This window comes from Pelophylax lessonae (genome assembly GCF_965119305.1).
Source record: "Pelophylax lessonae genome assembly, chromosome: 7".
In the NCBI taxonomy this organism is placed as follows: domain Eukaryota; kingdom Metazoa; phylum Chordata; class Amphibia; order Anura; family Ranidae; genus Pelophylax; species Pelophylax lessonae.
Window position 1 is genome coordinate 185,741,907 of NC_138774.1, and position 27,350 is coordinate 185,769,256.

General features: G+C 43.5%; 1 protein-coding gene across 1 annotated transcript in view; it reads right to left on the minus strand.

Annotated features, from left to right (window-relative positions):
* Nucleotides 1–27,350, minus strand: part of EGFL7 (EGF like domain multiple 7) — a 59,204-nt gene that overhangs the window by 7,091 nt on the left and 24,763 nt on the right. The window contains exons 4-9 of the mRNA XM_082264697.1: nucleotides 17,903–18,025; nucleotides 13,466–13,578; nucleotides 7,575–7,670; nucleotides 4,906–5,088; nucleotides 2,426–2,493; nucleotides 1–160 (exon numbers count right to left, since the gene is read on the minus strand). Coding sequence (XP_082120823.1) covers nucleotides 1–160; nucleotides 2,426–2,493; nucleotides 4,906–5,088; nucleotides 7,575–7,670; nucleotides 13,466–13,578; nucleotides 17,903–18,025 — 743 coding nt within the window. The remainder of the gene's footprint in view (nucleotides 161–2,425; nucleotides 2,494–4,905; nucleotides 5,089–7,574; nucleotides 7,671–13,465; nucleotides 13,579–17,902; nucleotides 18,026–27,350) is intronic.

Consider the following 27,350-nt stretch of genomic DNA (forward strand, 5'->3'; position numbering starts at 1 on the left):
ACGTCTCCAGCCGCTCCTCCAAGAATGAGATCTGTTCGCTCAGCGAGTCTATCCTGTCCAGCTGCTGGAAGGAGTGCGTCAGAAGTGTGATGGGGCCAAGGATGTCCTCTGGGGACGAGGTTGATAGGCTGTGAAATGGAGCCAAAACCAGCTGAAGTTTCTGCAGAGAAAGCAAAATCGAGGGTCTGAGTACCAACACAGAATACCGATAAAGAAACCACTATGTCTCATTGTGGAGGGCCGAGTATGGACATCGTCATGCTTACAGATCATCACAAATAATATGGAGAATAGATGACTTGTAACCTAATCTCATACAATGGTCACGAGAACATTTGTAGAAATAGATTCTCCTTTCTGCTTTTGCTACAAAAATTGTACAGTATATATTGTTACACAAGATGTTTTATAACATGCCATAATTCAAGATGGTCTGGTTTAGGGCTGGTTCACACCAGAATGTGCAATTTCTGTGCATTCCCCTACCCCAGGGGGGGGGGCAACCTTGAAGAGGTGGAGATCTACCTGAACAACATGGGCGAAGTCTAAGATCACTGGGCACAGTGTCGTCTCCTCACACCCGATTTAAACCTCAATTTGCCAAGCTACCATGTCTCAGTTGCGTGCGACACCCCATGGGTTCAAATCAGGTGGTAAGGAGGCAACATATCACCTCCTCACCACCTGTTAAACACACTCTGATCCCTTTTCAGAGGAGAAGCAGTGCCTGCTGCACTTGTGCATAAGCCCTAAGTTGCATTTGTTAGCGGCATCCTTAGATCTCATTCACACAAAATGCTGAGGGGGGGGGGGGTGGTAAAACCCTGCCCCTATAAGGCTGCTTTTACATTGATGTGCTGCAGTTAACCTTCACCACGGGTGTAGCTCCGTGCATCTGCGACTTTCCTGGGTTAGCTGCCCTTTGCCATAGAATTCTATTATATCCTGCAGGTGTGGCGCACTTTCTGAAAGCGCACCAAGACTCCTGTATTTGGGGGTTTTGGTGCGCTTTCAGAAAGTGCACCACACCTACAGGATATAATAGAAGTCTATGGCAAAGTGCAGCTATCCTACAGAAAAGCTTCAGGTACACTGCACTGCACCCATGGTGTGGGTAAGCCGTAGCACATCAGTGTGAAAGCAGCCCTATACTATAATGCCCAGTGTACTGCTTCACACTGACCTGAAGATCTCTTCTTTCCTGCTGCTGGCACCACTCTGGAGACCACTATCTGGGATAAGAGGTGCATTTGGTATCACTCTGTATGGGACAGGAGCCAGCACTACAGAGGAGGCATAGGCTTATGTGGCTCTTGCTCCCTACTACAGCTCCAACTTTACAGGTAGTCCCTCTGGATAGCACTCTTTTTGATTGCCTGCGATTGAGGGTCAGAAAGTCCAGACCGAAATTCTACCAGTCACCTGGCCGCATTCTACTGGTAGATCGTGATCTATGGGTTGCTGACCCCTGCCCTACAGTGTGATTTGTCAGCCCTTTTATTTGAAAAGGTTGTCAATTGCACTGGAATGCACATAAGGTAATGAAAAGACTCTGCACTAAGTCGCATGGAACTGCGGTACCATGCAATATGGTGCTCAAAAGCGCATTGCGTTTAGGGTGCCATTATCAATGTATTGGCAAACACAGCATATCGTAAAGGCAGTGTATTTTGAATGCGGTGCAGTTATTGCGCACCGAACGCATCTTTCCCACACTGCGTACTGGTGTGAACCAACACTTATATTTCTGATTCTGCTGCAACTTTATAAAACTTCTGCCAGCCTTCATGCTGCTTGGGAAGGGAAAGTAATCTTATGCACGCAACGATTATCGGCCCGACCGATCGTCCGACTTTTGTCCAAGCTGTGTTTTGTTGGTTGGAATGTGCCTAGACTGCATACTAATTTTCTCGGCCAACAAAATTCTACTTCAGAAGTGATGTCATGTGTTGGTTTGTTTTCATTGTGTTTTTTCTTCACTGAGCATGACCAGACTTGCTCATCAGATTTTTCCCTGTCAAAATCTGTACTGACTGCACGAAAATCGGCCGTTATGTTGACGGCCAACAAAAATGTTATAGTCTGCACACCAGATTTTTTTCGGCCGAAAAGTCGGAGTTGGTTGTCGGAAGCATCATACTAACAAGCCGAAAATCGGCAGATCGGACGTTGGCCGAAAATTCCCTGCCAATTTTCGACGCGTATGTACGGGGCTTTACTTCCTACTTATGCGATCAGATTATGTTTTTTTCCAAATGTCTGCACAGAGCTGGTAGTCAGATTACAAGCAGTCCCTGTAATAGGAGTTTTTAGTTAGCAAGCTGAGATGTTCACTAAAAAATATGGCGCATAAATCTGTGAGAAATGATCATTAGTTTAATCTTTAATTAGTCCAACATCTGCAAAAGCTAATGAAGCCTCTCACCTGCTCTAGAACTTCGATTTTGTTCCTCAGTTCTTGTATTTCTTCCTTGACAGACTCTGGGATTCCTACTGCAAAGGAGAGAAGGATCAGTATGCACTTTGCTTTGTAAGGAAACTATGGTCAGCCTTCAGTAAGCAAGAATTCTGAGTCGTTACTCTAAAGTAGCCTTTTTCAACCTTTTCAACACAGAGGAACCCTTGAAATACATTTCTGGTCTCGGGGAACCCCTGCTAAAAATTAAAAATCTACAACTCATGACACATTAGTGTGACAGTCAGTGGGAAGAATGCTCCTTACTCTGGTCATCATTGGGAAGAATTACCCCCTTACAGATAGCTAAAAGGAACAATGGTGTCATTGGAAATTTATCCGAGAGGCAGAAATTGCCCATTGCTCAAGGAACCCCTAGCAACCTCAGGAGGAACCCTAGTTGAGAACCCTGCTCTAAAGTGTCTCCTGATATTTCTATATACATTGGTATGCACTTGCTGTATCATATTTCCATTTGCTATGGCATAAACAAGTGTGGCACGGAATATAAATTGTGGATTCCCCTTCTAATGGTTATCTATTCTGTATTTCACTAAAATAACTTAGCCTTGGAGGCCAAATCAATTCTTATCCATATAGGGTTTGGGGTATCAATGGGGTCTTAGTAAGAAATCACATTTTTTTATCAGATCCAAGTTTTTAGGGCATGTTTAAATGCGATTGGTGGCTGAGGGGGGAAGTATCTCCAAATCTTGGTAAGAAGGTAACACAATGATGATTGCAGCCTATGGACAGTGTATTATTTGCAGTATGTCAGACCTGACCCATAGACTTGCTTTGATAGACAGAAGCATTAAGAAATATTCACTGTGCTACAATGCAATCCTGGAAACAGAGCCCACCATATACAAATACAACCATGCCAATGTAGAGATACCCTATATTGTCAAAGGTATTGGGACGCCTGTCTTTACACGCACATGAACTTTAATGGCATCCCAGTCTTACTCCGTAGGGTTCAATATTGAGTTGGCCCACCCTTTGCAGCTATAACAGCTTCAACTCTTCTGGGAAAGCTGTCCACAAGGTTTAGGAGTGTGTCTATGGGAATGTTTGACCATTCTTCCAGAAGCGCATTTGTGAGGTCAGGCACTGATGTTGGAGAGAAGGCCTGGCTCGCAGTCTCTGCTCTAATTCATCCCAAAGGTGTTCTATCGGGTTGAGATCAGGACTCTATGCAGTCCAGTCAAGTTTCTCCACCCCAAACTCGCTCATCCATGTCTTTATGGGCATTGCTTTGTGCACTGGTGGTCCAAATCATTTGGTGGAGGGGGGATTATGGAGTGGGGTTGCTTTTCAGGGGTTGGGCTTGGCCCCTTAGTTCCAATTAGGGAACTCTTAAGACATCAGCATACCAAGACATTTTGAACAATTTTATGCTCCCAACTTGAGTGAGCTTGGGGTGGAGGAACTTGACTGGTCTGTACAGAGTCCTGACCTCAACCCAATAGAATACCTTTGGGGTGAATTAGAGCGGAGACTGGCCTTCTCAACCCAACATCAGTACAAATGTGCTTCTGGAAGAATGGTCAAATATTCCCATAGACACACTCCTAAACCTTGTGTACAGCCTTCCCAGAAGAGATGAAGCTGTTATAGCTGCAAAGGGGGGGGGGGGGGCAACTCAATATTGAACCCTACAGACTATGACTGGGATGCCATTAAAATGTGCATGTAAAGGCAGGCGTCCCAATACTTTTGGCAATATAACGTATAACCGCTATACACAGGAACAATATGTATTTTAGGCATCATTTTTTTTAAATAGTTTTGGTAAGAATAAGTACTTCTGTCAAGTTTTATTTGCGGTTTGTGACCCCTTTGAGGAGATTTCACCTCACTTCCCGTCCTCGTGACAACATGATAAGACATGAGGGAGGGATAATCAGTAGGAGACACAGTTCCTGACAAATGTTCTAACTTCTCCTTATTTTAAAAAAAAGACAAAATATTACAATAGAGAAAAATACAATAGGAGCTCCATGCAGAAAAATGACCAACCTGCCCGGCTTCCATGCTGGTGGCGTCAGCAGCTGCGCATTATTACTCACGGTACGAGTTTGATGTGTCACAGCGCGTACCAAAAGTAATAATGGGCAGTCACTAACCTGTCAGGTCTCAGGGTGGTGGTGTCACTTCGTAGGGTCTTCAATAGAATGGCAAATAGAGAACTGTAAATATGGAACAGAAAAGCAGGATACAGGTTTGGAGAGCTTGTGACTAGGTAAATAGGAGGACACAGAGCTACAGCTTACGCTCTCTTCTTCCACAATATGGTGCTGGACTATTATTATTCAGGATTTCTATAGCGCCAGCAGTTTACGCTGCGCTTTACAATGTTAGAGGGAGACAATACAGTTACAATACAATAAAATACAAGAGGATTAAGAGGGCCCTGCTCAGAAAAGCTTACAATCTAATAGACTAACCTGTTCCATTTGCTACAGGAGGCAGCGGAGGTGGCTGTGTGGCTGCTGGCTTTTCCACTTTGTCACATGATCTTCCACCCTCCGACAGACGGAATCCATCTTGGCACCCACAATGGAAGCTGCCGGCAGTGTTGACGCAGGTTTGTGCACAGCCATGGCTTCCCATTGCGCACTCATCCACATCTGACAATAGAAAATATTATTTATCAGGACAGTTCATGTTCTGGAAGGAGAATGTTCCACATGTTCCTGAAACAATTGATTTAGAATCACCAAAAACAAAGTGTCTGTTTAAGTGCAACTCTGGCCAAAACCTTTTCTTTTATTTTCTGTGGCATGGGAGATGGTGGGAACCTCTGAATATTTTTTATTTCCATTTGTGTCCTTGTTGGAGAGGTTCATGCTCACTTTCTGTCCTGATGTCCACTAGAAAGTAAGTGGAGATCCAAAATGTGTTGGAAGTGGGAATGTGGGGAATTCTCCTTTAGAGATTTCCTTTTCTTTTCTGTTGTATCTGACAGGAAGTGAGAGAAAATCTCCCCATTGGGGACACAGACTGCAATTATAAACCTAAATCTTCATTTTATCCATAATTCAAACAAAATGTTTGGCTGGGACGCCATGGGAAGTTCTCATGACTGTGCCAGCTCTGACTACACCCATTCAAAATATATCTAGCTTCATATTAAAACGGGGTGGCACAGTGCCTTTAGATGTTAGGTGTCCTCAGTTTTGAATCTCTGCCAGGACACCATCTGCATGGAGTTTGCATGTTCTTGTATTTGTATGGACAACGATAGTTGACATTGCACAGGAACTGACAAACATGAAAACCAGAGGAGGATCCAAAGTCAACAATCAATGAACAACAAATAGTTTATTTCAATAAAACCAGGAACATAGAGGCACGTTACCACACCGGGTCTCGGAGAGGGTAAAAGCACTGATGGAAGTAAGGGTGCCAGATGGAAGAATCCCTAAAATTAACTTGATAAAGCGCATGTGCACGAAACGCATAGTCACGGCAATGGGGACGCTTGCGCTCCACATTGGTTCTCTTTCGGATGAGTGGCCTTCCTTCCGGATACTGCATGTTTGCCTTGTGCGCCGCATTGATGGCTTATCCATGCACTTGTGGAGGCTTGGTTCACCTCCAACCACCACTCCGTGAGCCTCAGCATCTGGCGTTCCTGGGATTCTTCCATCTGGCACTCTTATTTCCATCAGTGCTCTTGCCCTCTCCGAGACTCAGTGTGGTAACGTGCCTCTATGTTCCTGGTTTTATTTAAATAAACTATTTATTGTTCATTGATTGTTGACTTTGGATCCTCTTCTGGTTTTCATGTTTGTCAGTTCCTGTTCCAGTTCCGTTGTGCTTTCTGGTTGCATCAATTCCTATGCTTCTGACTGGCAGCACATTGACAGTGACCTTGCACAATGGAGTTCATCTGTGTTCACCCTTCCGCATAGGGGTCACACTAGAGAGCGCCTGGAACTTTTTGGTTTGCTTTTTGTATTTGTATGGGTTTCCTCCCACACACCAAGGACAAGCTGGTAAGTCTAAATTAGTGCTAGTATGTGTGTACAAATTGGCATATGTACATATGTATGTACATATGCAACCTGGACTGTAGCCAATAACTGTAGTTGAACTTCATCCTCTGTTGCTGCTGTATTATCCTTCTGCATTGTGGACAGGGTTAAACTGAATATTCATTAATGCAGAAATGCAGCAGCCATCTTTCAGGAGACTACTTTGCAATGCTCATCTATGAAATGTCTCCAGTGCAAGGGGGCAGCCATTTTGGCTGAGTCTGGATGAATCTGTAAGGGCAATGAAGTGGGGAAAGGAAAAAAGAAGGGGAGTAGCTAAACAGAATGGGATATGAGAGAGAGTACCACAAGGCTGCAGTAAAGAGGGAACAGTAGAGCGTGGCCGGAGTTTACTGGAGCTATCTAATACTGTGCTCTCCAGGAGAAGAGTGGTGATCAGAGACTGTTACTGTCATCATACCGGGCGCACTGTACATGTCAGGGAACTGGATCCTGAGAGCCCGCACTGGGTATCAGTATTTCACATGCTGGACACAGCAAATGACTGTAGCCATAAGCAGACCCCTGACCATCAAGAGAGGACCACTGGCTACTACTGTTGGGTGCAAGCTTGCGAGGGAGGACCCTTTCACAAACCTAAGTGGAAATCCCTGGGGTTCGGAGAGTGCCTACTGTGGTGAGAGGCCTGTTGGCTTTTCTTGTTTCCCGATTCCATGGAAGAGTTCTGCTCTGTTGGGGATGCCCTAACTCACCTTTACAATCCAGTGCCCCTTTGGATTATAAAGACTGTACTGGAGGGCACTGCCACCACTTGTAAGGAAGGAAAGGAGGGACTGTTTTAGCAGGATTTAAAGAGAGAGAGAGAGAGAGAGAGCAGCTTCTTTACCTGTCTGACTTGAAAAATCTGGCAACCTACCTCAAAAAAACATTCACCAGGAAAATTCGAAAGAAACAGGCCTTTAGGTGTGGCAGAGTGTTTTTTGCTTTTCCTACATGCTAAAGGATGACTGATGTGAATATACGGTATGTAAAGCACTGTGTAAATTGATGGCACTATATAAATAATAATAGATGTCCCTCTATGACATGTCAGAGCATTGGCTGGTAATGTGTACCTGTCTGGCAGAGGTCCCCCCTCCAGCCTGTGGGACATTTGCACTTGTTGTAGCCGATACACATTCCTTCGTTGTGGCAGGGTGATGGACATGACACTAGGAGACAGAACAAGAGATGGAAAATGAGACTTCATCTGTAACGCCTATTAAAGCCATATGGGGGCACATTCCTCAATGTAATGGGGGGGTCATAATCCTATTTCTCAATCTGTCATGACCATCATCAACATCCGGAAGAGACCAGATAAAGCGTGTAATGAGAAATGCGGCTGGGCTCCTAACTGCACACATGCTCAGCCAGGGTGAGGATAAAAGAGAACCTGTCTAAATATACATTTTTGAATACATGTTTGAAAACAAAAGTCATCATATGAAATGTGTTTTGACTATATGGAACTTTATATGCTGTATATGTACACTTACAATTTAATGACACATAGAGAGCATAGCTTAAAGCCTAGTAGAACTTTCTGTTTAAAACAGCTCAATACATTCCAGTTGCATCAAACAATAGAGGTGCAAGCTCTTGCAGGTCTTTTTCCTTAGAAAGCAGCAACAACTTTGGTAGAAAAGCCTGTTCACTGCCAGAATGCTGAATAGAACACCCTTGCGCTCTGTGTGGAAGCAGCGGTTGCTCTGGGAAGGTTTGCCCCCCCCCCCCCCCCCCCCCGGTGAGTCAGAGCTGGAAACTCCAATCAGCAAAGATTCTGCTCTCTTTATATTGTAATGCTCTAGCTCTCACTCATAAGAGTTGTTCATTCTCACATAATATATATTTAGTGTCACTGCAATGTATTGCATGAAATTGGTATCTACTGACAAAAAGTGGGGGGTGTGCTGCTATCTACTTATAAGTTATTTGTACTCTTGGTATGTTCCCTCCCCCCTTCACCCTGTTTAGTGGTATGTTCCCTTCACCCTGTTTAGTGCTAGTTATTACAGTCTTTAGCTAATCCATCCCTGGTCTCTCAAGCCTCCTTCCCAGTTTATAGCACAGACAGGGCTCAGGAAAGTCAATGTCTTCTTACACTTCAAAAGACCTTTGTTAGACTATGTTAGATTTAACTTCTGAGGTTTAGTGAAGAGGTAAAATGTCTGATTTGAGTCCGCCAGTGGCTATACTATTCAAACAGACTAAGATCTAACAAAGTATGTCATTTGGTAAAGCAGCATTTTAATACAGAACAGGGGAACATATTGGACTTCAGCAGGGAGACCACTGCTTCCCCACAGAAAGAACGTATCTGCAGCATGCTGGCAGAGGACAGGCATTTCTACTCAGGCTGTGGCTCTGTTCTAAAGAAATGGTACCATATGACTTTGCACATCTTTTGTTTTGATGTACTTGAAATGTAATTAGCAAATAGCCACAAGGACATCACCTTCTACTTACTGGCAGTATAGAATTATACTACATTTGGATATTTGTATACCCACCCTGGCATCTGCAGATTAATGCACTAAAAATGTATATCAATAGGGTTTTTCTTTATGTAAATTACTTTCAGCAACCCCTGCAGCTGGTTAGATTGTTCCATAGAAAAGGTGTAATTAATAAGGATGCCAAAGGATCACTGTACACTGTAACAGTGTATAATTACATATATATATATAGAGCCCTCTGATTCCTCCTGCATTGAATTGTATTGTAATTGTACTCTAAAAAGTCAGCTGTCAGCGCCTTATTGGTCTGGAAAAAGCAGCATGCAACCTGTAAATATACAAACACAAAAAGTACATAAAAAAATAAAAGATCAGCGCTGTATGAAATATAGTGATACTCTTCAACAAGAATACAAATGTGCATAAACAAAACTGAGTTTTAAATCAAATAAAATAGATTGCAATAATGTGAATAAAAATCCATAAGTGATAATGAAATGGTTCCAGTGTTATTACTCCACAATCTCAGTGAATTATTATCTGTGTGCTGCCTCCACCAAATATAAGATGTGCACACTCACCAGAACCAGGTGCTGTCTAAGTTATAGGATAGCAAATGTGCATTCCGTATTTAATGGTCTTCCTTATAAAGATACATCTGATACTCTATCAGACTTGTATAAAGTACTCGAAATTTCTACTTGAGTAAAAGTACAAGTGCTCGATCAAAAAGTGACTTGAGTAGAAGTGGAAGTGCTCGCAGAAAAAGTTACTTAAGTAGAAGTACTAAAGTATTCAACATTTTTTTTACTTAAGTATTGCAAGTAGTTTTTTCAAAAAATTTGCTACTTAAGTACTAAAAGTAAAAAGTACCAGTAGTTTTGAAAAAAATTTCTACTCAAGTACTGAAAGTAGAAGTACAAGTACTGTGTTATGTAGTTATTAAAGAAAGAAGTCAAAAGTTTGAACATCATATTGTTTTTTATTATTTCAAATGATTTATTCAAATGATTAACCTGTGTTTGTTAGTAGTTTCTTGATGCACTTTAAGCGCTGTAGCACCATTTATTTGTTTGTTTCATATTTTCTTTTTATTGGAAAGATATGGTATAGCAGCTATTATACACAGCCTTTATTTTCATATGCACTGATTTACAAATGACATTATACATATTTTTTTGAGCTTTATGCAACCTGCCATCTACTGTTCTGGCAGTGGTAATTTTTTTAAAAGTAACGAGTAACTATGCAGCACAAAAAAAAAATATCGGAGTAGAAGTATCGAAATAATCGAAAAAATGTAGTAAAGTAGAAGTAGGAGAAAAAAATTCTACTCCAGGAAAGTACAGATACCGCATTTCGGTACTTAAGTACAGTACTTAAGTAGTTCTACTTCGTTACTATACATCTCTGTACTCTATGGATGTGGTAGATCTTCCAACCTCACAGGTGAAGTCATCAGGGAAAATGTTCGATCTCATCAAGCCAGACAGAAGGTTCATTGATTCTAGAAAAAATGACTCATAGTGTAGTATTCATCATAGTTTAATAAATACTAGACTATGAGCAATTTTTTCTGGTGTCGGTGATCCTTCTGTTTGGCTTGATGAGACTGAACATTTTCCCTGCTGACTTCACCTGTGAGACTGGAAGATCTATCACATCCATAGGCCCCTTTCACACGGGCTTTCTGATCAGTCCTGTCTGTAATGCCCCGTACACACGTGCAGATTATCTGAAGACTTTTGTCTGCAGATTTACCTTTTCTATGTAGTGCAAGGGCCTTCCGGATTGCATACAAATTGAAAGTGTTTAGGTTTGACCTCATATTATATGGTTTTGGGAAGTCTACAGACAAAAGTCTTCAGATAATCTGCACATGTGTACGGGGCTTAAGTTTTTCAGGCGGACCTGATTGGACGCTCCATGCATCCCTATGGAGCAGCGGATGTCAGCAGTTACATCTCCGCTGACACCTGCTGCTATCCTATCCGATACTGTCTGTGAAATCCAGACGGATGGTAACCCTATTTTCCATCCGCCTGGAGGATCAGATTTGATGGGATTGGATGAAAACGGACAGGCGGTCCATTTTCATCTGATCTCCCATAGAGGACAGCGGGGATCTGACAGGTCTGTCTCTGCACAGTGAGCGGAGACGGAGCTGTCATCCACCTGCTTATCAGGAATCAGCGGATCGATCCCCTGATGAGAAAAACTGAGTCCGCCGGGTGGAAAGCCCATGTGAAAGGACCCATAGCGTATCAGATGTATCTTCATAAGGAAGACCATTGAATACTGAAGAGCTTTTGCTGTCCTCAGACAGACAGCTACTGGTTTTGGTGAGTGTGCACTTCCTTTATTTGGTGGAGTTGTTCTATCAGATCACTACCTATCAGATTTTGCAACCGAAAGTGACGTTCAGCCTAGAACAACTTACTGCGAGAAACCTGCATGTAGAAGGTGGCGATGGCCATCTTGGTACACCCTGCACTGCTCAGCGCCAAACTGATTATATAGTGAAATAGACTTTTTCACTTGGCCGCAGTGAAATAGTCCATTTCAGTATATAAGGTGAGTTTCCTGCTAAAATAAATGTAAAATTCAGGACTTCCGTGGGTGTAAGAAGATGTCTGTCGCTGCTTCGTGTTCTGTCACATTAGGAAGCCTATTGGAACGCATAGCGGCCATGTTGGAACGCATGGCGCATGCGCAGTAAGTTGTTCTAGTCCGTACGTCACTTCCGGTTGCAGAATCTGATAGGTAGCGATATTCTGATAGTACACATGCAGCACAGAGATGGTGATTCACTGAGATTGTGGAGTAATAACACTGGAACTATTTCATTTGCACTTATGGACTTTTATTCACATTATTGTGATCTTTTTTATTTGATTTAAATATCAGTTTTTTTAATGCACATTTGTATACTTGTTGAAAAGTATTGCTATTATTTATACAGAGCTGCTTTTTTCTTGTAATCTGCCCTCACATTGTAAAGTGCTGAGCAAACTGTTGGCGCTATATAAATCCTGTATTATAATAATAATAATAATAATAATAATATATCCTTTTCTGTGAATGTACAATGTAACTGGAGGGGAATCGTGTGGGGAAGGGTTGGACAATCTGCCAGGTCTCGGTCCCATTACTCCCTGTGCTGGTGGCTCTCTCCATGGTGAATACAGTAGTAAAGAACTGACTAAGGATCTAACCCTTCCCTACGTTGTGCAAAAACCCAAAAAAATGTTGGCCGGAGTTGGGTTTTACTTGCAACCCTCAGAAGCCCCTATGATCTTGCAATCTGTGGTCAGGGTGGGATAATTACAGTATATCTCATTCTCCCAAGGTACGGAAAAGCCTTCAGTCATCACCTGTCAATGTTGGTCTTTCTTTGTACTTGTCTCAGTGGGACTTCCATAGGAAGTGTTATTGACACCTGAGATTTTAATATAACAGTAATAAATTATGGAAATAGTTGAGAGAGAGGAGCCCACCCAGATGTCCCCCTTGAGCCCCAGGCTAATCCTTGTAGGAATCCCCGGGATCTGTCCGCACCTCATCCCAGATTTCTTGGGGGAAGGGAGAGAATGTTCTGCTCTATAATCAGCCACTTGTGTCTGCAGGAACATCAAAGTTTCCCACAGCTGAGACCCTTTAAAAATTACATGGAGCTATTTCCGCACGTCTGCCTGTAATTGTGTGTGACGGAGGTGGGGGAGAATGCCTAGATATTCAGGTGACCATTTTTCACTTGTACTGTATATAAAGTTTCACTCTGCTGCTGGTCACACGTTAAAGATAAAAAAAACAGCCTTTGGCATACAAAGTAAAAATAAATATTTAAAACCAATAAACTGTTTTGAATTGTCATATAAATATATATTTGAAATTAAATCTTAATTATTTTTTGGCAATAACATGGTGTGGGCAGTCACAGGCTGTGTCACTCCCTTCTAGTCAGTTTCTTTGAATAAGAGGGAGGTGATGCCTCCATTAAGCTACATGTAATATTCCACCCCCATTGTGTTTAGCTGGTTAGGAGGAGGAGAGAGGGAGTGAGCTGTCATTTGCCACTGTGTATACACCCACATGTGTGACTCTATAGTCACATGGGCTGCTCAGATGTGATGGGGAGAAACTCACTGAAACTGAGCATGTGCACTAGCTGTCAACACTGCTCTGCAAAATCCCAAACTGCTTTGGGGACATGGACAGAAGGGAAAGATAGAGAACAGCAGGATCAACCAGTTTTTTTTTTTTTTGCGGAATACAGAAAACAAATCTTATAGTGACTGAGTGAGTATGATCAGCATGTAATACACTCTTTGATAGTTTTTTATGATGTGGGTTTACTGACACTATAGGTGACCGGTCATTCATTGGAATCAATGGACAGGAAGTCAGGTGCAGCTGTCAAATATGTGGAAGTGCTGTTAACCTCTATTCTGTATAAACATCATATAGGTATAGCGGTCATTTCACACAGGCCGCCATTACTGTATTACCTTTGTTACACCCCTGCATGTGGTTGTCCATCCGTTTCCAGCCTGGGCAGCATGTGTACAGTGGAAGAGGTGCCTTCTTTGTCACCTGTCTGTAGGCAATCTTGTATGTGGTCCTGGCAGAAACATGCAAAACAGAATTCACTGTCAGTCTGCAGGTTGTAGCTCCACCATGATGTCATTAACAGGGCATGTCTTCAGGATGTCCATGTTTATCTGCTGCCTGTAGTATTTGTTCTCTCTATGTTCAGTACATTTCTAGTGGTGAAATTAGAAGGGTTTTTTTGCCTCTTTAGCTAGAAAGAACTGATATTTCAGTGTTTGGTGGATACTAGTTCTCTGGTCATTATAAGGGGTTCCCACCATCCCTGTGGATTTTATGATTTATTTTATATTATGGAGAATGTAACAGGAGGAGTTATAACATACAAAGACGGAGGGGGGCATCCAATACTTCCAGGTTGGGAGGAACAGGTTTGGGAATTATGGCAGGGAGATCTAACTGATGAAGTATCAAAGACATATAAGGGACTATTGACTGACTCACCAATCTCAATCTATATTTATCCCTTTTGGGCAGACCTGCGTGCTGGGTGATTAGGCTCTGATGGAAGCCACCATCCCCCAGGTTCCTTCACATATGGTAAACCTATTCCTCAAGACTCTGACCATGAACAAAAGAATACACTAGAAATAGGACTTTATAGGTCCCTAACAATATACATGCTGTATAGTAATGTACACTACTATTAAAATTATACAAATGTATTCACAAAGTATTAAAAGTACAATGCAATAGTACAACACATGGTCTTAGTACAGATCCACAATGTATCAACATTAAAAAGCACTTGTTTCACAGTATAATGATGGCCTTCCCACCCTACTCTGAGAATATATACAGTATCTCACAAAAGTGAGTACACCCCTTACATTTTAGTAGATATTTTATTATATATTTTCATGTGACAACACTGAAGAAATGACAGTTTGCTACAATGTAAAGTAGTGAGTGTACAGATTGTATAACAGTGTAAATTTGCTGTCCCCTCAAACTAACTCAACACACAGCCATTGATGTCTAAACCGCTGGCAACAAAAGTGAGTACACCCCTAAGTGAAAATGACCAAAGTGGGCCCAATTAGCCATTTTCCCTCCCCGGTGTCATGTGACTTGTTAGTGTTACAAGGTCTCAGGTGTAAATGTGGAGCAGGTGTGTTAAATTTTGTGTTATCGCTCTCACTCTCTCATACTGGTCACTGGAAGTTCAACATGGCACCTCATGGCAAATAACTCTCTGAGGATATGAAAAAAAGAATTGTTGCTCTACATAAACATGGCCTAGGCTATAAGAAGATTGCCAAGACCCTGAAACTGAGCTGCAGCACAGTGGCCAAGACCAAACAACTGTTTAACAGGACAGGTTCCCCTCCGAACAGGCCTCGCCATGGTCGACCAAAGAAGTTAAGTGCACGTGCTCAGCGTCATATCCAGAGGTTGTCTTTGGAAAATAGACGTATGAGTGCTGCCAGCATTGCTGCAGAGGTTGAAAGGGTGGGGGTCAGTCTGTCAGTGCTCAGACCATACGCCACACACTGTATCAAATTGGTCTACATGGCTGTCGTCCCAGAAGGTTAGCCTCTTCTAAAGATGATGCACAAGAAAGCCCGAAAACAGTTTGCTGAAGACAAGCAGACTAAGGACATGGATTACTGGAACCATGTCCTGTGGTCTGATGAGACCAAGATAAACGTAATTGGTTCAGATGGTGTCAAGCGTTTGTGGCAGCAACCAGGTGAGGAGTACAAAGACAATGTTGATGGTGGTGGGAGTGTCAAATTCTGGGGCTGCATTAGTGCTGCCAGCACTGGGGAGCTACAGTTCATTGAGGGAACCATGAATGCCAACATGTACTGTGACATACTGAAGCAGAGCATGATCCCCTCCCTTTGGATACTGGGCCGGCGGGCAGTATTCCAACATGATAACGACCCCAAACACACCTCCAAGACAACCACTGCCTTGCTAAAGAAGCTGAGGGTAAAGGTGATGGACTGGCCAAGCATGTCTCCAGAACTAAACCCTATTAAGCATATGTGGGGCATCCTCAAACAGAAGGTGGAGGAGCGCAAGGTCTCTAACATCCACCAGCTCCGTGATGTCGTCATGGAGGAGTGGAAGGGGACTCCAGTGGCAACTTGTGAAGCTCTGGTGAACTCCATGCCCAAGAGGGTTAAGACAGTGCTGGAAAGTAATGGTGGCCACACAAAAAAATTGACACTTTTGGCCCAATTTGGACATTTCCACTTCACACAAGCAAGAAATGATGTTTCTGGGCGTTTGTCAGTATACATTCGGTGTACAGAACACCTCCAGGTAGCCATATTGCATTTTCAGAAAATTACAGTGGCTGCAGTTCGAAAAGGAAAGGTAATTTTTAATAGCATTCAATTACAATACGACTTGTGTCGCAATTGTATACGCTATATCAGCTCTCAAATTTTCCACTCGCCTGCTTGCATTTTGAGAGTGGAAAATGATTAATGGCAAGTGTGGGGTGATCGCCCAGGGGAAGAGAGAGGAGAGGAAGAGGAAAGCCAGCCGGATAATCACAGAGCGGGGATCGCCCCAGCTCTCATTTGAATTGCCGGGCGCTTGCCATCACACACAGCACCGCCTCCTGGCCCGGCTCCTTTGATAGACAGAACACCGGTCCAATGCCAGGATGTGTGACGTCTAACATAGGAGCCGATCCAAGAGGTGGGACTGTGTGTGATGGCGATCGCCCGGCAATTCAAATGAAAGCTGTTACAGCGGGGCGATCCCTGCTCTGTGATTATCCAGCCAGCTTTCCTCTTCCTCTCCTCTGTCTTCCCCTGCACTGGTGAGGCTGCATTGACGGGCAAAGGTGAGACTGCATTGAATAGCACAGGTGAGGTTGCATTGATGGGCACAGGTGAGACTGCATTGAGGGGCACACGTCAGGCTGCATCTATGGGCACAGGTGAGGCTGCATTAATGGGCACTGTTAAGGCTGCATTGATGGGCACAGGTGAGGCTGTATTCATGGGCACTGGAGAGGGGGCATTGATGGACACAGGTGAGGCTGCATTGATGGGCAGAGGTAAGGCTGCATTGATGAGCACAGGTGAGGTTGCATTGATGGGCACAGGTGAGGTTGCATTGATGGTCACAGGTGAGGCTACATTGATTGGCACAGGTAATGCTGCATTGATGGGCACAGGGGAGGCTGCATTGATGGGAATTCATGGGCACTGATCAGGCTGCATTATTGGGCACAGGTGAGGTTGCATTGATGGGCACTGGTGAGGCTGCATTTATGAGCACTAGTGAGGGGGGCATTGATTTGCACTGATGAGCCTGCATTAATGGGCACAGGTAAGGTTGCATTGATGGGCAATGGTGAGGCTGCATTCATGGTCACTGGTGAGGCTGCGCTAATGGGTACTAATGAGGCTGCGCTGATGGGCACTGGTGAGGTTTTACTGATGAGGCGGCACTGATAAGCTTCTCTGATAATGCTGCACTGATGGGCACTGATAGGCTGCATTGATGGGCACTGATGAGGCTGCACTTATGGGCACTGATAAAGTTTTTATTAATATTTATTTTTGTAACTTCTGCATTAATGCAAAAACATTTAACAGTATCATTTTATGAGATAACTTATGAGGTCGTGTTTAGGGGCGGAATTAGGGGCGGGGCGGGGCATGGTAAGGGTTGGGTGGGGCAACTGGTGGTGAGTAACCCTTAAGGCCTGGCTAGTAGCTCAGGACTTGAAATTTTGAGCTCTGTGCTATATTATTTTTTCTTTGCTATTTTTTTTTCCCCACGAAAGTGGAATTACCCTTTAAATCAGATGATGTGACTACAGCACAGGATGTACAGTATATATTCTCAGAGTAGGGTGGGAAAGCCAGTGTTATACTGTGAAACAAGTACTTTTTAATGTCAATGCACTGTGGATCTGTAAAAAGGCCATGCATGGCACTAATGCGATTTTTAATACTTTCTGATTACAACTTAATCATTTTGATAGTGGTGTATGTTATTATATGTATAGTGCTAGGCACCTATAAAGTCCCATTTAAAGTTGCAGGGATGTTGGTGTCTTTCTGTGTGGTTCTGGCAGTATATATTTATATAAGACACTGATCAAGAACAAGTACAGCAGCTTCCATCAGGAGTTTTTCACACAACTGTAGTTAGGTCAGTTTAATGAAAAATATAGTCAATTTTGGTAATATCTGTACAGATTGGAGGGGGATAAGAAGTGTTAGGACATATAAAGAAGTAGCTGGTAAACTGATGCTGCTATAAAGGTAACATTTTATTCGATGTGTGGCAGAGCATGCTGGCACTTGTTCCTGCACAACACTAGTGGCTGCAGGTTTGCCCCTCATTAAGAACATTCTTACCTGTAGGTGCTACAGACGCGTTGTCCCTCGCAGAGTGTGATCAGTGGATGGTAAACCGGCTGGACGAAAGATTGTGTCGCAAATATGACTCCCGTCTGAGCGTCGGACGAACATATTCTGCGTCTGAAATACAAGAAAGAGAAGTTAGGACCAGACTTAAGTAAAATTAATTTAATCCACTAAGTCATAATGATTGTTATTTGCCCTAATAAAAGCTGAAAATCACAGTCACATGGCTGAAAATATGGGGTTGATTTAATAAATACAAATAGACTGTGCACTTTGCAAAATGCAGTTGCTCCAGAACTTACTAAAGTAGCAGAAGCTCTGCTGACTTCCATCATCCAATCATGTGCAAGCATACATTTTGTTTTTTCATTTTCCTTGCATGTGTTTGGGTATTCTTTGCAAATTGAACTTCGTTTACTAAGCTATGGAGCTACTTCACTTGTTGAGAGTGCTGCAAATGCACTTTGCAAAGTGCACAGCCACAGTCTATTTGCCTTTGATTTACTAAAGACAGACTGATCACTTTGCAAAGTGCACTTGTACTCTACAAGTGTGGTTCCTTCCGAGCTTAGTAAAGGAGGTAAAGCTGCATTTTGCAGCTTGAGTACCCAATCACATGTAAGGGGAAAAAAAACAGCATTTTTGCTTGCACATGATTGGATGAGGGAAGTCAGCAGAGCTCTCCCTCATTTACTAAGCTCTGGAGCAACTGCCCTTTCAGAATGCAAGTGCACATTGCAAAGCGCACAGTCTATTTGCCTTTAGTAAAGCAACCCCTATGTCTACTTCCCAACAGTATAAATACAAATACAGAGGTAGAGGTCGATCCTCTGTTACTTGTCAGCCTTTTCCACACACTTTCTTACATTTTGGCTTCATCTTAGAGGGGATATCATATAATTTAATTATATCATTGTTATGTTGCAATGGGCAGGACTAGAACCAGGGAACACTGAAACGCCTCGTTTTCACAGCGTCAGATTTGGGGTCATTCATGTGATGAGTGAAAAGGCCATCATGGTAGTGGAGCAGAGGATAAAAGCAAGGAAAGCCAAGTGATAATGGTGATACTTTTATTCTTCACCACCAATACTCCACCCTTGTTTTTCCTTACACTTCTTTGATGGATCCTAGCTGGCAGTATAATGGTGAGTGCAGATGTCTGGTGGCCTGTGAAAAACCCATGAGAAGTGACCTTCACGTAAGGTGTGTTTCATCAGCAGCGGCCTGTGCACAAAGGGCAACAGTTGGCATTTGATGAGTGATGGGCACAGTGGGGGTAGGAGGGACCCCGCTGCATTAAAACATGTGTTGTCTTCCATAATTTCACAGATATTTAGGGAGGAGAGTTGTTGTTGGACCATCTGGGGGCTAAACTGTCAATCACCATAATACCATTAGTAATATATGATTCATCTTTTTATACATATTTTTTCGGATGTCCATTTACTACAACGCCCAGCACCCACCCCTTTCAGTGAGTGATGGAAAATCTGTTCAAAAGGGACAAAAGTTAGACAAAAATTAATTTTTAGTAGACTTGACAATGTTTTCTACTGCTGTCCATGCCCTCTTATCCTGGTGACAATGGCACCTCCATTCCTCATGCTGATGTCACAGGGATATCTCCCCAATGAGGTTAAAGACAAAAATAAAAACCTTATACGTTTTCACTATTTATGACTAAATTTAAAACTAGGGACTTTGAGAAAAATAAATCTGCCAGGTTACTAAAACCTGATTGTGGTTTCCAGCAAAGCCCTACAATTTCAATTATCCTTTTGCTAATACACTAATACGCTGCGATACTCAGTTAGTGATTACACCGGAACAATGCATCAGCCATTACACGCTGCAGGTTTGACTTGGACGCAGTGATTAGCCCGCAGGAGAGCTTCTCTTCTCCGTAATTAATTTGTTCTCTTTTCTTAAAGTTATTTGTTAGAAAAAAAAATCAATGTACATTAAGAATGAGAAACCGACATCAATTTTTCTTTGTAGAATGGCTACTAGAGAATTTCATCCTCTCCGGGAACAAACCAGGTTTTAGGGTGCTCTATACCACTTTCAGGATCATTTTCTGGAACAATCATTTTTATTGATAAAATAGGAGAACATATCAAAATGAACAGGAGTATCACATAGTTCCCAGTGGCCCTGAGGAAGAGGCAGGACCTTCGAAACGTGTCAGCCAATCTTTGGATGTTTTATTCATCCCTGACGAGACACTATGGACATGTTAGTCCTTTTATGTGATATGCCTGTACCAAACAATCATTTGTGAGTATCTTTCTTTTACCCTATTAAAATTCATGGTTTTAAGGATAATGCGCTAGGCCGGTGCGCCCTTTGTTTGTTTTTTGTTTTCAGTTATTTGGACTCCCCCAGTCTTGTGAGGGCAGCAAGGTGGCATTTATCTGAGTCAAGCCCAGACAGAGACCTTTCAGCTTAGACTCACCTTCTAAGCGCAGGAGATTTGTCTGGTGTGTTTTGAACCACATAGTTCTCACGCAGGGGCGCTTTCAGGATCATTTTCATCATAGTAATCAGAATGTAACCTCATCAATAGGGCCCTTTTACACAGGCTTTTTGATCAGGTCCACCTGTCAGTTTTTCCGGCAGACCTGATCGAAAGCTCCATGCAACCCCTATGAACAGCCGGATGTAAAGGAACTTGTGTCTATCTACATCCTAGTCTGTCCAGGTCTGATAAAAAAAAAAAAAAAAAAACTGAAAAAGATTGTGTCCTTTTCAACTTTTGCAGACCTAAATGTGACAGATTGAAAGTAGCCTGATATCGATTCAAATCTTCATCCTTTTTTCCCCAAATCCAGATGAAGAGGGAGTGTTGATGCCTCTGACATGCGTTGGCATTGTAGTTTGATGTCCATTTATGTATGTTTACATTTCGAGTCATTTTCTGGCACCCGTTGAGCGAGACCTGCTGGTTGGGCATGGGTGCCATTTAAAGAATGACTTGCATTTTTCTCAATGAATGCAAAGAGTTCTCTGATTGGACAGGTGAAGAGTGTGGCATCGCCATCCTGTCCCTTCACCTTGTCCAATCAGATAAGGCTTTGCATTTATTGAGAAGAATCCAAGAAATTCTGTGAATTGTAAGTGCCCCTAATATGCAGCATATCAACAGCTCAGAACGGGAATCGCAAGACAGTAGCAATCACTGTTGTAGCAGACCCTACTAAAGTATCTCTCCGCTTCCCCAGCAGTCCCACAGGTATGGAACATGCATACTTACATTAGTCCAAGCTGAGCCATTGTAATCATGCAATGAAATCCATACCTGGAATTCAGCCTTAAATATTTCTTCCTGGAATGCTTTGTTTCTGTCTCCCAGTTGTGCTCCTGCATTGTCATCCTGTCACATGTGTCCCTGGTAGAGATCACTAATGGCAGTGCCAATACACATTGCACAAGCATGGTCCACCATTGTCATTATCAGGAAGCCGGACCCTGGCAATGGTGTGCAGCTGATACTCTTGTGGATATGAAATGGCTGAAAGAGGCTGGAGGAGATCAGCGCTACAGAGTTGCAACAGAGGATAAAAAAGGTCACAAATGACCCTGTGTCATCAATCAATGTCCCTCGAAATTTGTGAGGGGGACAGGTATTGGGTTTCAATGTGAGCTGCACTTGGAGGCGAGGGGGTGGAAGTGTTGACTGGTTCTATTTTATGTTGACTGATCCAAAGTCATTAACAATTCCTATTTTATAGCTAAACTGACATTGATCTTAAAGTAGAAGGGACAAATAAATCGACCTCTGACCTGACATCGTTGGCAGCCGCGTCAACACCTGGAAATCTGACCCGTTTCTATGCATTCTAAAGGGAATTTAATGGAAGTGTTTGCATAAATGTCTGCGGGCTGGCCATGAGCCATCATGACCGCAAATATTTCCAACGAGGACATGAACTGACCTCGCTGTGTGCCTGAACCACAGGCCGTTTCGCTGACAAGGAGACGTATGGTTCTCTTTAAAACTCTGTCCGATCGCCCCAAGATCAGATCTCACTCTCTCATTAGAGACCCCATCAGTCTTGTCATTGGCTTGTAGTGTATGGAATGTGTAATAACTCTCTGTGTAATATATATTCAGCTAAGTCGATATGCCGCCGATGGCTGTTATTGCCTATAGTGACGCCAAGCAGGCTGCCAGGGGGGTCCCATGACATGATAAAAATTCAGATCAGATTTACAGCCACACAAATAGTAATAAATTTTACTGAATGAGATTAAATGTAGAGTGACGGTAGAGAAGTCCCTTATCCTGACAGTGCTGGCGGGGTGCAGTGACGGTGGGGGGCATTTCTGGGTGAGTTCACTTACAATACAAAGCAGATGTTTAAAGGGCTGCCTACATTTATTATAGAAGGGTTTATACAGCAGCGCTGGGTGTGCAGACAGGCACAGAATACACTCAGCATTTGGGAGGGGAATATATTTGTTAACACACGACTGACTTCCTGTTGGGTGACCCCCCAAAGAAGGAAACTAGCAAATGCCATTTATTGCCTCCTTCATATAAATGTGTTAAGCAGTGCCTTGCTCTGTATTGTAGAGAAAAGAGACCGACAGCCAGTGCTGGGAAATATCTCATTGACCATGGATGGTTCATCCCAGTGCTGCACTACAAGGTCTGGCTGCTGGTGTGTGCTGTGCAGGAAACGTGGTGGGGCAATGCATTGGTATTTGAAATGTCCTAAAATAACACTTCATTCAAGTTTCAGCACAGTGGTGCGTTGTAAAGCGATGTGGTGAAATGCGGTGTCATGTAATGTGCTACGATAAAATGATAAGACTATATTTTAGTTATGTGTCTGAAGTTTAACTCTTAAAGGGATTGTAAAGGCAGAAGGTTTTCTTGTCCTAATGCATTCTATGCATTAAGATAAAAAAACCTTCTGTGTGCAGCGCCCCCCCCTCGGCCCCCCAATACTTACCTAAACCCCATCTTTATCCAGCGACATGGCAGGAGTGTCTCAGCTGCCTGGGACTCCCCTCCTCATTAGCTGAGACAGCAGCAAGGTGCGATTGGTTCCCACTGCTGTCAATCAAAATTATTCAGCCAATCAGAAGCTAGAGGGGGCAGAGCCTGGGTCGCAGCTCCGTGTCTGAATGGACACAGGGAGCTGTGACTCGGCTCAGGTGCCCCTATAGCAAGCTGCTTACTGTGGGGGCACCCAACAGGAGGGAGGGGGCAGGAGCACAGAAGAGGGACCCAAGAAGAGGAGGATCTGGGCTGCTCTGGGCAAAACCAACTGCACAGAGCAGGTAAGTTTAACATGTTGTTTTTTTATTAATGAGACTTTACAATCACTTTAAGGCAGTGGTCTCCAAGCTGTGACCCGGGGGCCACATGTAGCCCATTTCTTGCTTTTATCCGGCCCTTGGGACACTATTTCATCCACTGATGACAACAATGAGGCATGATTTTCCCAACTGACACCAACGAAGGGGCAAAATTCCTTCCAATAACACCAACAATGGGGCCCAATCGCACCAATGATGGGACACAATTCCTCCCAATGACACAAGATGAGGGGGCAGAATTTTTACCAATGATATCAACAATGAGGCCCAATGACACTAACAATGTGGCACCCTTCCTCCCACTGACATACACTATATTATCAAAAGTGTTGACGCTTGCCTTTACACGCACATGAACTTGGCATTTAAGTCTTAGTCTGTAGGGTTCAATATTGAGTTGGCCCACCCTTTGCAGCGATAACAGTTTCAACTCTTCTGGGAAGGCTTCCACAAGGTTTAGAAGTGTGTCTATGGGAATGTTTGACCATTCTTCCATAAGTGCATTTGTGAAGTCAGACACTTATGTGGATGAACAGGCCTGGCTCGCAGTCTCCACTCTAATTCATCCCAAAGGTTTTCTATCGGGTTGAAGTCAGGCCAGTCAAGTTCCTCCACCCCAAACTCGCTCATTCATGTCTTTATGGACCTTGCTTTGTGCACTGGTCCAAATCATTTGGTGGAGGGGGATTATTGTTTGTGGGGATTTGGCTTGGCCCCTTAGTTCCAGTAAAGAGAACTCTTAAGGTGTCAGCATTCCAAGACATTTTGTACAATTTCATGCTCCCAGCTTTGTGGTAACAGTTTGGGGATGGCTCCATTCTGTTCAAACATGACTGCACACCAGTGCACAAACAAGGTCCATAAATACATGGATGAAGCGAGTTTTGGGTGGAGGAACTTAACCGGCCTGCACAGTCCTGACCTCAACCCGATAGAACACCTTTGGGATAAATTAGAATGGAGACTGTGAGCCAGGCTTTTTTGTCCAACATCAGTGCCTGACCTCACAAATGCGCTTCTGGAAGAATGGTCAAACATTCCTATAGACACTCCTAAACCATGGGGACAGCCTTCCCAGAAGAGCTGAAGCTGTTATAGCTGCAAAGGGTGGGCCAACTCAATATTGAACCCTACGAACTAAGACTGGGATGCCATTAAAGTTCATGTGTGCGTACAGGCAGGCGCCCCAATAGTTTGGTAGTGTAAATGATGAGGCACAATTTTTCCCACTGACACCAATGATGGGGAAAAATTCCTCCCACTGACACCAACAATGGGGCATTGTTTTTTCCCACTGACTTCAGCAACGTTTCTACTCCCAATGGTCACAGTCCGGCCCCACTAAGATCTGAAGGACAGTAAACTGGTTTGGAGACCCCTGTCTTAAGGGCTCGCTCACACATAGTGCAGTGAATGGCATTTTTACTCATTAGATAAATGCCAGTCATCACTATGGCACTTAGAAAGCAATTGTGCTCTATATACCCCATTCGTACTGCAAAGCAGGCCTGTAAAATGCAGACATTAATGCATTTTACCGCAGTGCACCGGTAGGCACCGCGTGTTGCCTGACAGCAATGCAACACAGTATGCTGCTGTGTGGAAACATGAAGTGTCTGCCTGTGCATTACTTATAAAGTATAAAAAAATAGGAAAAGAAAACTGCACCGAAACGCACATCACACCGCTCTCTCACCGCAGCCACAGCAGATGAAAACTGACAGATGCCAGTACATTAAAACGCAGAGTTTAGCATGCAGACAGTGTGAACGGGCGCTACAGGGAACCCGTGCTGGGGGATGCTATCCAGGTGCTGCCATTTTTGACCTTCTGAAAATGCTGTTCGTCTGGCTTCCATGCTGATACACTATATTTCTGTGTCACTTTTCTGGAATAAACACCCAGGGAGGGCTGCATATTAGCACCACATCAGTGGCTCAAAGTGTTGAAGCCGAGGATCAGCATGACAGTCAGGCAACTGGAACTTTCAGAAAGACAACAATGGCAGTTGCGTTAAACGTCTAAATATTTTTTTAGGCATCTTCCATTCACATGAACACTCTACATATTGACTCGTGTCTGACGTTCTTTTAAACAAATCGGTTTAGGAAAATGTAATGGCTTGTGGCTATTAGATTGTGATAAAATGGGTGGAGCCAATAGCCTTTCCCGCGGTAGGCGTGCTCAGACACCACTACTTGTAGGATTCAGAGGGGAAGATAGTAAAAACTGGCAGGTATTGTTATATGAGAAGCGCATTTTGATCAGTAGTATTTTTTCGGTGGCATCTGTGAAACATTTTAGACTCATTTTGTTCTCTATTTTCAGTTCTTTGGAGTTGTCCTTTAAACCAATCTAATGAAAGTGGGATTCCTCTTCTCTACAGCCTTCCATACAATTAACCCCACTTTCCCACTTGGCGGTGCAGACATCTGTAAGCACTCACAAGCGTCTGGCAGGGTCCTTGGACAGCGCTCATGTCTGAGTGGCGCAACGTCAATCAATTCGGAGGGCCTTACCCGGCACATGTTAATGCCTCCTGACAGCCCGAGGATGAGAAGTGTTTGATGGTGGCAGAACAAGGGGAACAGATGTGAGAGCAGCAGGCCTTAGTGCCCCCACCTTGTCACAGTTGTTCGGCTAATAAAGCTACATTGCATTCAGCAAAGTAAAAAATGTTGTGCCTAAACTGGACAGAGCCTGTCTGCTGGGCCATTGTTATTTTCATCCTGCCATTTATCTTCTGCACCTGCCTGCCCTAATCCCATAAGTAGCCAATAATATTAGTAGTGATAGAGGCTTCAAAAACTTCTATAAAATGCCACATGCATGGCTTGTATGAGCTCACTGCCGCCTCACCCACACCAGAGGTTGTTCAGCACTGGGTCATGTGACAAGAGCCTGCGGGTGCACTATGAAAATCCGGCTAAATCTGGCTCTAGAGGATTCTTTGTTGAGGTGCATTGACTTTAGCACTGCTGCAGTGCATCCTGGAAAGCATCAGCAGTTGTCCTAAATTTGACTTAAGTTGTTTTGTAAAGTGAACATGAAGTCCATATTAAACTTTCATTTATTAGCCAAAAAAAGCCTCCTCTGTGCCCCTCTCTGATAGAGTTTCACTTTAACAGTGGGTCTGACTTTGCCCTCGTTCACATTTAATGCGGGTTTCTTATTGTGCAAGTTCAAACCCGCATTTCAGTGCGAGTTCAGGGGCAATTTGAGAGAAATCCATATGGGTTCATGCACAGATGTCTATTGAAATCGCCCCTGAAGTCCCCAAAAGTAGTGCAGGAACTACTTTTGGAAAGCAGTGCGGTTGCCGCCAAAAGGCTGCGATTTGGCATGCGATTTGACATGTAAAATCACTCCGATGTTACCAGGGGCTTTATGATTAAGCCCTGACTACTGCCATTCCACTGGTCAGTAGAGCTGACAACGCACAATACACAATCTCAATGACCAAGGGAAACTAGGAAGGATTAGCCTTCAATGTCGGGAAAGTCAGGCCAGAGGTACAAGGAGAAACTTATGCCCCATACACACGTGCAGATTATCTGCAGACTTTTGTCTGCAGACTTACCAAAACCATATAATATGAGGTCAAACCTAAACATTTTCAATTTGTATGCAATCCGGCAGGCCCTTGCACTACATAGAAAAGGTAAGTCTGCAGACAAAAGTCTGCAGATAATCTGCACGTGTGTATGGGGCATTAAGCCCCGTACACACGCAACGATTATCGGCCAACCGATCGTCCGTCTTTTGTCCAGAGTGTTTTTATGTTGGTTGGAATGTGCCTAGACTGCACACGAATTTTCTCGCCCAACAAAAATCTACTTCAGAAGTGATGTCATGTGTTGGTTTACTTTCTTTGTGTTTTTTCTTCTCTGAGCATGCCTAGTCTTGCTCATCAGATTTTTCCCTGTCGAAATCTGTACTGACTGCACGAAAATCGGACGTTTTTTGACGGCCAACAAAAATTTTATAGCCTGCACACCAGATTTTTTTCGGCCGAAAAGTCGGAGTCGGTTGTCGGAAGCACCATACTAACAAGCCGAAAATCGGCAGATCGGACGTTGGCCGAAAATTCCCTGCCAATTTTCGACGC